At 29.9% G+C, this 14,817-nt stretch overlaps 1 protein-coding gene and 1 long non-coding RNA gene across 2 annotated transcripts; one reads left to right on the top strand and one right to left on the bottom strand.

The window, feature by feature from the left end:
* The first annotated feature begins 2,053 nt into the window (after window positions 1–2,053).
* On the top strand, window positions 2,054–5,067 carry LOC114927724 (uncharacterized). Its single transcript, XR_003818847.2, has 4 exons — window positions 2,054–2,216; window positions 2,314–2,368; window positions 2,454–2,581; window positions 4,891–5,067. It is a non-coding gene; the product is annotated as an uncharacterized lncRNA (long non-coding RNA).
* A 4,568-nt stretch (window positions 5,068–9,635) lies between these two features.
* LOC112799655 (protein NDR1-like) lies at window positions 9,636–10,217 on the bottom strand. The gene has a single exon (XM_025841723.3). It carries the CDS (start codon window positions 10,215–10,217, stop codon window positions 9,636–9,638), a length of 582 nt encoding a protein of 193 aa, XP_025697508.1.
* Window positions 10,218–14,817: the final 4,600 nt, after the last annotated feature.

Below are 14,817 nucleotides of genomic sequence, written 5' to 3' on the forward strand. Positions count from 1 at the left end.
AGTGAAAAAGATGTGATTCAAGTTTAGCAGCTAGAAAGTTTTTCTTTGTTTAGCTAGTTGTATAGTAATTATATAATAGTTTTCTAACCGATATAGCTTCACCTCCTCTAAAAAAAATATAAAATTCTTGTAAATTTTTTGGTCATGATGAATTTCTGATTCCACATTGATGCATATTGTAAATGATTCCTTTCATTGCATCTCAGTATGATGATAAATTTATAGTTACTAGATTATTATAACCAAATAGATGTAACAAACAATTGAACTTACATTAATGTTATATATCTACAGAGAAACTGAGTATCTTAGAAAAATTATATGCACATTCATATAAACTTAGAAAGTTTATTGATGAATAAACTAGGTTCCTTGATGTTCAAAATAAGAATCTAATAAATCCTTAAGAGTATAAATCACTTAATTTAAAAAATTTTGAGAATCCAACAAAAACTATTCAAAAATTCAGCTAAAATTTCCAAATTTAACGGCAACTAAAATGAATATCTAATTAAAACCACCCAAACCCCCAAAGGTGATAATCAAGGTTTGACAAGTTAAGCCTCAAAGTGGTCCCTGAAGTTACACTCGAGACTCAAAGTAGTCCCTAAAATTAATAATTACCCATATTCATCCCTGAAATTACACTTTGGGACTCAGAGTCATCCTTCAAGCATTTTTCATCAATAGGCACCATCGAAAAGCTAATGTGGACTCGCTGACTAGGCAATGGCTAGCTAACGTGGATTAGTAAACCTTTTTGCGGAAATTTGATTCCTGAATCAAATTTAAAAATCCTAATCCCTAAATTCCTCTTCTCTTCTCTTCTCTTACCTTCCCTTCTCCATCTTCGAAGCTAAACAATATTTTTTAGCATGCAACAATCACCTAAGGATGCAACGTAAGTATAGGCAACATCCCATGGATTAAATATCATTTAAACATTAACACCAATCAAGCAATTACATAAGAATCTATCAGTCCTTTGATAGCATAATCAAAGAAGTATATGTGCAATATAAGAATTTATCAAGCTTGAAACAGAAAAGAATTTAAATTTCATTTAAAGGTCATCAACTTTTTCACAGTTTCTTCTCAGTAGCCTCAATTATCAAAACTATGGTAGGGAACTTTGATCATCGGATTGAGAATTGGCCGATCTTGGAAATTCTTAGGTATAAGAATTTAAAGTCGGGGCCAAAGTTGAACTTGACCGTGCAGTTTGGTTCATTGGGGAGAGTATACATTGAAGCGGCAGGGTAGTATCGCTTGTTAAAAAGAACCTTGAAAACTACACCTTAGTACACGCTATTTTTGAAGAAAGATATCTCACTTTCTACATACAATGTGATACTTGGAATCATGTTATTTTTATGAACATGGAACACTTAAAATACAACTTACAGCAAAGGAAATTCAAAACTTATATTATAGGCAAGGGAATTTCATTTATAACAGCAGAAGTAATGACACTTACAAAATCTGATTTATTACTACATCAACCAACAAGACAGAGCTCCAAAAAAAGAACTTCTTTCTGATAATTTGTTACTGGCCAGTACTTCAACATCCTCTTGATGACAGATTCTGCCAACTTATTATCTTTCTCAACAAAAAGAAGCGATTTGTATCTTCCAAATTCAAATTTATTATTGATTCATTCATTTGTATAATAAATTTTTTCAAGTAGGTAAATTAAGCACACCTAATTTCCAATAAGCAGATATTCAGTTTGCAAAATTCAAAAAGGAATACGATTATATCTATAATGTATAATGAATCAAAGATGCAGCAGTACTGTAAACTCCGCTAAATTAGCGAATAATTAGTCAATGAATTAATTTTAATAAAAGAAAATTAGAAATACGAATTTAATAGTAAAATAGTATAGAGCTAATTAAAACGAGAATTTTGACACCAATTTTAAAGAATTTGGCCTAAAATTGGGCTGAATGGGCCGAACCGGTCAAACCGAACCCAGAATAGGCCCAAGCCCAACCCAACAGCCCAAATTCACTTTAGAAGAAGCATTCTTCTTCCTTCCATTCAGCATAAACGTTGAAGCAACACCAAGGAAGGGGAAGACACATGCAAACTCACAAATCCTCACCACAAATTCAAATCCACATAACTTTTGATCCGGAGCTCCGATCGCCGCAATGTTTGCGGCCACGCGACTGAAGTGACGAGCTCTACAAAGCTCAGTACCATTCAAGGTAAGGAAATCAAAATCTCAGCTTCTATTCTCTCTTCTTCAATTCGAGAATAGTAAGATTTTTGGGTGTTAAGATTTTGAATAAATTGATGTTATAGGATCAAATTGAGTTGAGGAATGAGTGGGCTTTGGTTTGATTGAGACACATACAAGGTAAGGTTTATAAACCCTAGCCAATTTCAGTTCTAGTATGTTAAATGTGAATTTTGAGTATGTATGGTGATATAAGTGAAATTAGGTGTATACGTGTATATGTTGGAGGCTTGGTGATGATTGGAGCTAAGATTTTGGTGGGTTTCTCTAAACTTGAGGGGCTGTGTGGTGACTTGAGGGGCTGCCTTGGACTAAATATCGTAATCGACCAAGGTATGGTTTAAGTTTCGCGTGTTTAATATGTAAGGTTTTGTGAAAACTTGGGCTAGAGCACTATAGGATAAGTTGAAACGATTAATTGTGTTAAATTATTAGTCTTTATGATATTGATGGACAAGTTGATGTGGACATGTGTTGAGTAATTGATAATATGGGTTGAATGCAAATATATATATGTATGTTAGTATAATGATGATGGATGAAGGATTGATGATTATGACAATTTAATGATATGGTTGAGATTGAGTGGTGTTTATGTGGAATTGTTGGTATGGTTATTTAGATTAATGTTGTGGTGATGAGTTAATAAGATTGTTGTTGTTGCTGAAATTCCGTTGATTGGTTGGTTTATTATTGTTGAAAGAAGTGCAGAATTTTAATGCTTTAAAGTGAGCTTGTATGATATAAATATGGTGATTTCTAATAGGTACAAGGAACTGAGGTTTCGGGGTAGGGTTGTGATATAATTTAAGTAGATAAGGTGATGAATAAGAGGAATGGTGGATTAGTATAAGTTGGAAACCTAGAGGACTAAATTTGGTTAGTGAAATTGAAAAGTCTTGCTGCAGAAATTTCTAAACTATTTGGACAGCAACTTAAAACGAAAACTGGGAATAATCTAGACATGATTTTCGAACCAACTCATTTTCCTAACAAATCCCTATAAGTCAAGATTACCCCATAAAAATTTCATGGAATTTGGCTAAGTGGTTTGGAAGATATAAATTTTTGAAATTTAGTGGTCGCTGCAGAATTTTCTGGTTTTCTGGTTCTGCAGTACCAACTTCCAGACGCTATAACTTTTGATTTAAATTGAATTTTGAGTTGCTTTTAAAAGGATTTTGAATATCTTGAGTCTACTTTAATTGGGTACCAATTTCATGTCCATATCTACTTTGTAGAGTTAGTTATGTCTCTTGGAAGTTAGGCTGTTCACAGAAAATTCAGAACCAATTACTGGAAACAGGGTAGCAATTTCAATTGACATTTAATTAACCAAACGAAGTGCTATGAACCTGAAACTTATTTTTTCTAAAACTTAGGGGTGTAAAGTGTATCCTCACCAAAATCTAGGAGTAATGGATTATAATTGAATTTGTTATAGATTTTGTAAAAACGGAGTTGCCTGCTGTATTTTTCTAAACCTTCTTAAGTGTAGCAGCAGATTTTTATTGAATTTGTTATAAAATTCAATTCTAATCCAAAGGCGGTAAAACTTTGATTTAGATCCAAAGGGTATGTCCAAATTTGACTGTATGCATGAACGTAGGTAAGTAAAAGTGTGTAAGTTATCTCTAGGACACATTTAAAGTTAAACGGTGGTAACTTAGAGATGAAGAAAGATAACTAATAGTTGGAGAAGATAGTATTTGATTTGATAAGATGAAGGAAGAGAGTAATGTAAGAAATTGAGACTTGATGATATTGATTAATCAAGAATAATAAAAATGTATGATCAATGAGTTGAGTGAAATGGAGAATGACGAGATTGAGACATGAATTAGTATTGAGAATGAAAATGATAAATTGTAAGACATGATTGAATAACCTGAGCTTGGAGCGTTGTCTTCCCCATGTCAGCCGGGATTTTCCTGTGGTATTTATTGAGAAACTGCAGTAATGTCGCGAGTATGCCGGAGTTGCATATGTACGCTAATGATTGAACATTATTGAGCTTGGGGTACTATCTTCCCCATGTCAGCTTGGGGTATTCCTTCCCCATGTCAGCTTGGGGTGTTGTCTCTTCTCTCCATGTCAGCTTGGGATTCGTCCCATGGATATTATTGAGCTTGGGGCGTTCTTTTCCCCATGTCAGCTTGGGGGTCCTCCCCATTGTGTATTTTGAGCTTGAGAACATGTTGGGATGGCTACGTAACCGACAGTTGATATCAACAGCTATAGGACAGGTATGCATCATGCGCATTTGTTTGTTTTGATTGCTATGTATTATCTGAGATTGCCTAACTGAATATATATCCTGCTACCTGCTATACTTGTTACTTGCTCTATCTGATTCTTCTTGTGTGTGAATTTGTCTGGTTGCTTATCTCTGCATGATTTATGGATGACGGAGGAGCGGAGGAAGGGTAAAATGGGTTGGCGTTGATGTTAGGTTTAAAAGTGAGTAAGTCTAGGAGTGTTTTAGATTACCTACCTCTTTTTATGGCTTCTGCTTAGAAATTAAGTTTTATAACTGTATGTTGGAATTCTAGGATTGCCTTTGGCATTCCCAGGACATTATATATTACATGTGTGGCACCTTTACCTCCGGTTCTCACCCCATACTGTGTTGTTGTTTTCAGATGCAGGTCGAGTGGCTCCTCGGTAGGCGTCTGAAGGTTCTGCGGTGAAGTGGTTTACTTTGGGGTCTCCTTTTGTTATTTTGATGCATATATATGTATAGTTTCTCCTCTTGTATGTAAGAATTACTTTGTTTATGTACCTATTAGAGGTTTTATGAAGAACTAGGGTTTTGAACATGTCCTTTTGGGTTATTATTATGATATATATGTACGTATATGTTCTCCAACCTGCCTTGGCTTCGCAGGTGGAGTCAGGAGTTAGTTATGCTGTGTTCTTGGCCCTCTACTCGTATCATCTGTACATATACGTTATTGAACTTTAGTTTTCTTCTCACGTAAGTAACCACGTTTTCTGAGGGTTGCGCTTTTGAATTTTGTGATCCTGTTTTACCCGTTTTTCAAGACTCCTAGTTAAGTATCTCTTTCTATATTATTATATATATTTTTATTTTTAGAGGTTGTAATACCTTACTATCTCAATCTTATGACTTAAGTATAAGATTAAGTATGGTAGGGTGTTACAAGTACAAACCATACTTTACACAATCAGACCCCAGATCCAAAAACAATGATATAGAAACCAATAACATCACCTTCCTTATACCCTTAGTCTCCATACTTCTCTTTCAGAGCCTTATGCACCTTACCCCATCAATATCCCTTAACATTATAGGGTGGCATTTATAGGAATTAGTATATATAAATCATTATCAATTACGACAGGCTATTATCCTAAAATACTACACACACATGAAGAGTTGACAGTCAAATGATTATAGAAGCAATATTAACATGTATTAAACGGGATTTAAAAATAAGCGACATATTTTTTTGAAGGATAATGAGATCATCAACAAATTCAGGATGCTACTATCAATAGTATTAATTCAACTTCATTAATATGTTATGGTATGCTCCAAATAATTTTAAGTCAGGCTTGCAATTTTTTAGTTAAAACAGTCGTTCATAAAATTTGTCTTTATCATAGGATTTTCATATACTAAATAAAAAATAATATCAATATTAATATTCATATCTTCGTGATTGAATTTGACTTGCATCATTGATAAAGTGTCCAGGTGATTAAGAATAAGTACTGAAAGTATCCGAATAAACAACTTTATAATATGGCTTCTTTCCATATTTTAGAGGCAATTTATAGTACAAAAGAATGAAGAAGGAGATCCAACCACAATACATGTTATAACTACTATAACAAACCAATTAACCCTATGATAGCTACTATAACAATATTAAAGAAACATCCAACAGAAGATATAAAAAATATCAAAAACATAATACCATCTCCAAAAAACATCCAATTTCAGTAAAATAAACCTCAAATTTTATGAAAAAGAAACACAAAAAACATAAAAAAACATCTTCCTGCAAATATGAAAAATTAAAGAAAAAAGAAACAAAAAAACTGAAACAGCACTGCATGACCTCATTACTATATTGATGGGCATGTGTCCGAGGGAACAGGGTGGCGAGCAGAGAGGAGGCTGACGGGAAATAGGGTGAAAAGTGTGCATTCGTGAACGGTGGTGGGGGAGGCGGCTACTCGTTTCTCGACCGAGGAGGATCCAGTGATCCTGGACGATGAAGTGGCGGCACTGTGGCATGTTGACTTGTGTCGCAAGGCATGCAACGTGAATGAAGGTTGCGGCAGTATGCAACAGCGACAGGGAGCGCATCTCTGGTCGGTGCCGCAATAGCGCGATGGAGGTGCCATGACTTCCGTGTGCTGGTGGCGACTGGCTCGCAATGACTTCCATGTGCTAGTTCTTGATTAGCGGTGGAATTGGAGGAACGACGGTGGCGCTAAGGTGCGTTGTTAACGGCGAAGGTGACGACATGATAAGGGAGGAGGGAGTGGAGCAGATGCAGTGAAAATAGAGTAAGGTGAAAGGTGATGGGTGATATCTGAATTAGGATAAGGATGGATAATTGGGGGAATGATTTTTTTAGTGTGGTAGGCTTTAGGTCTAGCCCAATAGGAATTGGCAGGAGTTGGCTGGACCCCATTGATAGTTACCTAGCGGGATTGTTAAATCAATATCTAAATTAGAAGATAAATATCCTATTTGTTGAACAATGAACTAAGAGGAGACGTAATATTCAATTACAGAGAATCTTAAATAACAGAAACAGAGCTAACACCGGAGCTGCAGCCCTCCATCTCCATTGATCTCTTCTCCCCCAACAAGCTTTCACTTTCTCTCCTCTTCCTTTCTTTCCCCACCCACCTATCTCGTTTCTCCTTTTCCTACCTTTGTTATCCTGTTTTTTTGAGTTTTCTTTTCTCGATGGTTTCAGATCTGGAAAAGACTCTTCTTTTCTCTCTTATTCCTTTTCTTCCACTCCCTTCTTTCCCTTTTGATGTTTCAGGTTTTAATTTCTGTTTCTGCTATCGTTTGTCTAGTTTCTAGTTTTTTTTCAGTTTTTTTTCATAGATTTAGTACAACAATAATTTTCTGGTGGTTATTTTTCTTATTTTGTGGTATTATGGATCTCTTTTATGATCTTCTGATTTTCTTTTATGAATATTTTGCTTTCTGTGATGCTGATCTTGTTATGAGAAAAATATATTTTGGAAGAAACTAGATATTTATGAAATTATTTATAAATTTAAAAAGTGATCAGACTTGTTCAAAATCAAAAAAATTATTCTATTATGTTGCAACATATCTATGTAATTTTATAAACAGAAGACTCATTTAATTTGTGTTGATAATTTAAATATGTACCTATTAAATGATGTTTAATTTATTTAAGAATAGAAATGATAAAAGAAATTAAAGTTAGACAACTAATCAAATTAACTAAAGTAGTGAAAAATATAAGTTCATCTCCAATAAATACTATGAAAACTACCTTAAATCAACTTGCATTGTTAGCCACAAGGTTTGCATAATTTGCATAATTTTATTCCTTTTTAGTTATTAAGTGACATGTTGCACTCTGCATCCAGTGCACTCGTCTTTTATATTGTATGCAGAGAGGCTCAAATGCATGTTGCATGTTTGTGTATAAACATCAAATTTATGCCCAATAATGCTAATGATCTTTGCTTGTACTAATATGGTCTTGGTTCTTTCGTATTTCTTAGGTTTGAACCATACTATATCACCAATAAAATTTAGGATTAATCTATACATACAAGTGTGTTTTGCATTTACAAGCTTTACAAGTCTAAACGAAATCCATCCATTAAACGCGCTGCTTGTTACGTGCCTTTTTAACAGAATTTTAAATCAATTCAAATCAATTAACGCACAAATATATAACTTCCATTTTTCAAAAGATTTCGTTTCTTTTTTCGAGTTTCTTGTCAAATTTGTTGGATCTCCTTCATGCGTTCTCTCTTTACTTCGTTTTTTTCGATTTTCATGATTTCTGAAATCAAATTTTGAAATCGTTTTGAAAATAATAGAACTTCAGAAATACACCCAAACGATTATAGAAATACACCCAAACGGTTACATAAATACACCCAAACGGTTACAGAAAGGATTACAAAAATACACCCAAAGAATTTAAGAAATACACCCAAAACAGGGAGAGACAGTATATTTCTTCTTGAAATCTTTTAATATTTTACTGGTTAAGGATGAGGCACATGGCAGAGACAATCTAGAAAAAAAACCTAGAAGAACACAGTACCTTGAATAATGTTTCTTCCATTTTTTGGTGATTTTTGATGGAGATTTGTATCTTTTCTTCTTGATTTCTTCTACTCTTCGCGAGAAGTTGGAACGTTTCTGCAGAATCGTAATAGTTTGTTTTGAATGTCTCTTGAATCTTGATGGTTTGCGTTTTGATTGAGGAAGAAGAGGAAGAGTGAACGTGTTGTGGAAGGGGCGCGTGTTTTTTTCTTGATGGTTTGTGTTTTGATTGAGGAAGAAGACGAAGAGTGAACGTGTTGTTGAAGGAGCACGTGTTTTTTTCTTGTACTTGGAGCAACTTGTATAACTTGTAAGCCAAAAAGGCTTGTATATATAGCAGGCCTCTAAAATTTATTATTTTTTATTAATGTTTGACTAATAAAAATATTTTTATATTAAATTTTAAATCATAAATTTTTTATTTTAAATTTTAATAATATATAAATAAAATATTAACCTAAAATATTAATTAATATTGATAAAAAAATGTTGGTCCTTTATATTTCTCTTTTGTAAAATATAATTTAGCTTTCATCTTGCTTATATTTAATTAAAAACACTGCATATTTCTTTCTTAAATATGTAGATGTTGAATGTAATAATAGGCAACCGAGTGGAAGGAAATTCAAATATGGAGTAGATCGACAATGTGTATTGTGAACGCTGCTTTATTTCATTATTGACGTTTAGTTCAATGGATACCACTACATGAGTACTTATTTGAAGGGGGAAAAAGAATACACAAATATTGAATTCTCTTGTTTCTATCTGGTTTACACCAACTATGTACACAAGAAAATCTTACTAAAACTAAAACTACACAGTTTTCTCACACAACATAATGCAAAACCAAATAATCTTTTTTGCGCTGACTGTATTGTAGCTAATATTGATTTGAAGAAACCATCATAACCTAATCTTTAATTTTCCTATGTAAAGCAACATTCTCTATTTCTCTCATATAGGTATTGGATCACATGCACACAAATTGGGTATGTTTTCTAAGTGTTAGAAGAAATGAAGGGAAAAGGATAAGATGAAGAATTGAACCAAGAGAAAGAAATGGAGGGAATGAGATCAGTGCTTTACCGAGCTGACCAATTTCTTGGTACCACACTGTTTGAGTTTGTACTTGTTTTTCTTCTCCGAAAACTTAAGCTTCCCATCACCACCTATTGGTAGATTAGTAGCAAGGTTTAACCCATGAAACTTGCTCTTGATTCCCCATGTCTTGTAGTGAAACCTCGTCCTTAAAGCCACCTTTAACTCACTGGTGGCATTTTTTATTGCATTGGAGAGCAGAGTTTTCAGTAGTTCAGATTTAGCGTGGACAGTGCCAGATTCCTCGCGCTTGCTACTAGTCCCTTGATGAAATGATTTTAAGGTTGTCTCAGCCACCTTGTCTTGACGCTGCCCATACAAGAAAAGGAAAGTTGAGTCATCATAGTAGATGTTAGAGTCCTTGTTTTGGTTCTCGAATTCAAGAGAGTAAAAGATGGTCCCGTTTTGATCAGAGGGCTGTTCTATGGTTACGAAGGTGACGCTGCATGTTGGCTCTTTGGGTCGTAAGGCTAGCCACAGGCACAGTGCAAGTAGGCCTAAGAAGCCTATGAATTCTGCCAGCCATAAGTAGAAACTCTTGTACTCGGTGTCACACATCTCTGATATTTGCAACACAAAAGAATTCTATTGCTTACCATTGTTGTATTTAAGAGACGCATGATCTGGGAATCTGTTTCAAGTTGGTTTCTGTTACCAAAGCATTACATTAAGAGAAGGGGGTAAAGTAAAGAATATGCGTTTCTTAGGTTTAAGGATAACCCATAATGCAATGCGGGCATCATCAAAACTCGAGTGATCTTCAAATATCAAACATCCCATCTCTTGTTTTTACATGTTTCCTCTCCATTTTTTGTGAGAAGGAAAATTTTATTTGATACTCTTTGTCAAGTTATACAATTTATGGTTAAAGACAAACAAAAAATTAATAAGAATAAATGAAGAAAGTAGAAAAATTTAAAACTTTACAATTCAATGGTTGAAAAGTCAAAGAAGGCAGCAGTAAATGTAAAGTAGTATTTGTTTTCATTTGGTTCAATAAGCAAGTTGTGCTTATACCTTAGAACGTGTCCAATATATGAACCAAGTGCGTCATGCACCGCCATGAGAAAAAGTTCCCGTACGTGTATTTAATATAATTTTTAAAAAATTATTTAAGTATTTACAAAAAAAATTAATAAAAATAAATTCTTTTATAATAATTTTTTATTATATTTTTTAAAATAAATACTTTTAAAAATTAAAAAATTAAACAATTCTTTTAATAAAAAATAAATTATTTTATATAAATATTTATTATTTAAACCATTTTTTAAAGAAATTTAATTAATCTATTTATCCAAAATTTCAAACTAAATCTATATCACATTTAATTCAAATTGATTATCATTAAAGTACAAGTATTCTTTGTAAGCCGCCAAACACTCGATATAAATTGAAGAGTTCTCATAAGCAATTGTACTGTATACTATGTTTTGTAAAGTTCGAGTAACTGGAAATTAAGAGAGAAAATAATAAGATTTTTTATATATTATAACTGTTTATGAGTATTATTTTTATAATGTATAAAAAAATATTATAATTTATTATATATATTTTAAAATTATAATTTTATTATTTTATTATATTATTTATATTATTATCTAAAATTTTTATTTAAATTTATATATCGGCGTCTATAAATTTTAATTTAGTTATGTTATCCTACTTTATTAATTCTAGTACCCAACATTTTGGACCTGTGTGCCACTTCTCCTTTCCCTATACTGTAAACCTTTTTATATGAAAAAACTTAATTTGAGTTATATTTTATCTAAGATAGTATATGTTAATATTTTTTTGAGGATAACTTTTACAATGCGTAATTAACCCTGTTTTGGTTATAATAAAAGCGAGCATATATGCTAGGATCGAAACATGCATGGATGATCAGAATTCAGAAGCTCGCAATTGTTAGTTGTTACAAGTGTATGGTCCAGAGGGAATCCTCCTCCATACTGCAGTATGGCAATGTAGCTATAAAACTGGTGGTATCAGATCTCATCTTCAAATGCTTGTTATAATTATACATTTGAGAGTTTTGAAACAGCAACGAGAAAAATATTGGCGGCAACTGCGCAGTGGCACATGCACAGATATTGCCGGATAATTCCAATATTTTTGTATGTTCGGATTAAACTTAGTATACAGTAATTTAAATAACATTAATTTTTAATTAAAAATAAATTGGTATTAATCGAGTTAATGGTTGACGACCTTTGTATTAAGATAGATGGCAATAAACTACGTATTATTTTGAATTATATTATTTAAAGTCATTTTTAGATTAAAAAAATTAATTATTCTATTAGTTTTTATAATTTTATTAAATTTGTTATTAGATTTTTATATATATTTTGCTAATTGTCTTTTTACTTGCTCAATTAAAAAGAAAAAAATATAAGCATTTAATTGCAATTTTGATAAAACTATAAAAACTAACAGAATAATTAAATTAATATAAAATATTTAAATTTTAGTATTTTTTTAGTATTCTCAATAATATTTAGTATCCTTTTAGTTATAGTTTTCACTGCTTATAATTTTAATATTATTTCTATTTTAATTTTTTATTTAATTTAGTCTTTCTAATAGGATTAATAAATTACAATATAAAACATTAAAAAAAAGTTCCATATAAAAAAGAAATAGTAACAGCGGTAAAAAAACCTCATCAAAACAAGAAATACCAAGAATTCTAAAAGTAATAACATTTACGAGACAATATTAGAAAAAATATTACAAAAAAAACAAAATTTATGATGCAAATAATAAAGAAAAAAATTGATAAATAAAAAATAAATTTCTGTAATTAATAGTCAAACTGAAAGTAAATACAAAAGTTATAATTTTTAATTTTTAATAATAAACATAGGCTAAATTATAGAATCACATTTGTTTCTGAAATAACAAAAAAATAGTCAAACAAAAGAATAAAATTTTAAAACAAACTAAATATACGATATGTTAGACTATAAAAACACATTTATATTTAGAAAAAAAAAATTTAAACCAAACTAAATATATGTTACAAACACATACTTTACATCTTATCATTTTCTTTTTGACAATAGAAGATTTACACGAGAAAATGGTGTATATCCATTCTCCATCTGAATACAATTGAAAATTTTGTGTAACACTTAATTAATATTAATATGTAACGCTTAATCTTATTTGACAAAAAAAATTGATCAAACCATTTAGATCTACGCTTAATTAATATATAATGCTTAATTAATTAATATGCCCACCGCCATTTATTATTGCTGAATAATCTTAGTATTTATGTGTGTTTAGATTATAGTTAATTAATATACAGTAATTTGAATAAAATTAATTTTTAATTAAAAATGAGCTAGTATTAATGGAATTTATGTTTGACGACTTTTATATCAAAATAGATGGTAATAAATTAAATATTATTTTGATTCTATTATTTAAAGTCATTTTTAGATAAAAAAATTTAATTATTCTATTAGTCTTTATAGTTTCATCAAATTTGTAATTAGATAGTCACAAAAAAAATTATAATTAGATTCTTATATTTTTTTCTTTTTAATTGCATTCCTACACTGCTTAATTGAAAAAAAGAAGTATAGAGACCTAATTATAATTTTAGCAAAAATATAAAGACCAACAAAATAATTAAATCAATAAAAAATATTTAAATTTTCGTACTTTTTTTGGTATTCTCGATACTCTTTAGTATTTTTTTAGTTATAATTTTTACTACTTATAATTCTAATATTATTTTTATTTTTATTTTTTATTTAATTTAGTCTTTCTAATGGATTAATAAATTACAATATAAAAAAATAAAGAAAGCTCCATATAAAAAATAATAATAGCGATAAAAAAACTTATGTAAATAAAAAATAACAAGAATTCTAAAAGTAATAACATGTACGAGAGAATATTAGAAAAAAAAATTATGATATAAATAATAAAAATTAAAATTGATAAATAAAAAATAAATTTCTGTAATTAATAGTCAATCGAAGAAGTAAATACAACCATTACAATTTTTAGTTTTTTATAATAAACATACGCTAAACTATAGAATTACATTTGTTTTTGAAATAAAAGAAATAGTCAAACAAAAAAATAAACCTTTAAAACAAACTAAATGTACATATGAAATTATTAATACAAAATCAAACACATACTTTATATGTTCTCATTTCTCTCTTGATAATCAAAAATTTACACGAAAAAAAGGATGTACATGCATCCATTCTCTCACTGAATATAGAGAAAATAAAAAAAATAAAAACACAGGAAGGTGAATTTTTTAATACTTAAAATTTTTTTATTTAATTTATCTAAAAATAAAAATAATATAAAGTGGACTCTTTTTATTTTTGAATCTTATCTTTTGTTATTATTTTAATTTTGAATTTGATATAGGAAATAAAAGCTAGACAAACGAAGCAACAACTCTCTGGAAAATTTTTTTATTTATTAGTTTATTTTTTTAGTTAGTAATTATAATAATTTTTAATTTTTTTTACTGAAGATAGTGAGATTCGAATCCGTCATCTCTTAAGTGAGTATGGAGAGATTATACTATTTGAGTTATAATTCATTGGGAATAATTTCTAAAATGTTAATAAAATTTATTATTATTATTATTTATTTTTAGTCAATAATCTTAATAATTTTTAATTATTTAATTAGTAATAAAAAATATTATGTGTGTACAAAAATTTATCACAATGTATTTATATATAAAAATATTTTTTAAATAATTAAAAATTATTATAATTACTAACTAAAAATAAACTAATAAATAATAAAAAAAATTTTCTCAAAAAAGTTTTTCGTGTGCAGTTTTCATTCTCTATATCAAATTTAAAATTGAAACAATAAATAAAAAAATTTAAAATTAAAAGCCAATAAATAAAATTCATTTGACAAAAAAATTCATTAGATAATTGTGTCAACACTTAGTTAAATATATAATATATAACGCTTAATTAATTAACATGTCTACGGCCATTTATTATTATTGGATAATTCTAATATTTTTTTGTGTTTGAATTAAAGTCAGTATATTATAATTTGAATAAAATTTATATTTAATTAAAAATGAGTTAGTATTAATAGAATTTATGATTAATAATTTTTATATCAAAATAGATTATAATAAATTAAATGT

Source organism: Arachis hypogaea, chromosome 5 (genome assembly GCF_003086295.3).
Source record: "Arachis hypogaea cultivar Tifrunner chromosome 5, arahy.Tifrunner.gnm2.J5K5, whole genome shotgun sequence".
Lineage (NCBI taxonomy): Eukaryota > Viridiplantae > Streptophyta > Magnoliopsida > Fabales > Fabaceae > Arachis > Arachis hypogaea.

Bases quoted from the DNA above. Each gene is read 5' to 3' on its own strand.
- LOC112799655 (XM_025841723.3), bottom strand. From the start codon at position 10,217: ATGTGTGACACCGAGTACAAGAGTTTCTACTTATGGCTGGCAGAATTC.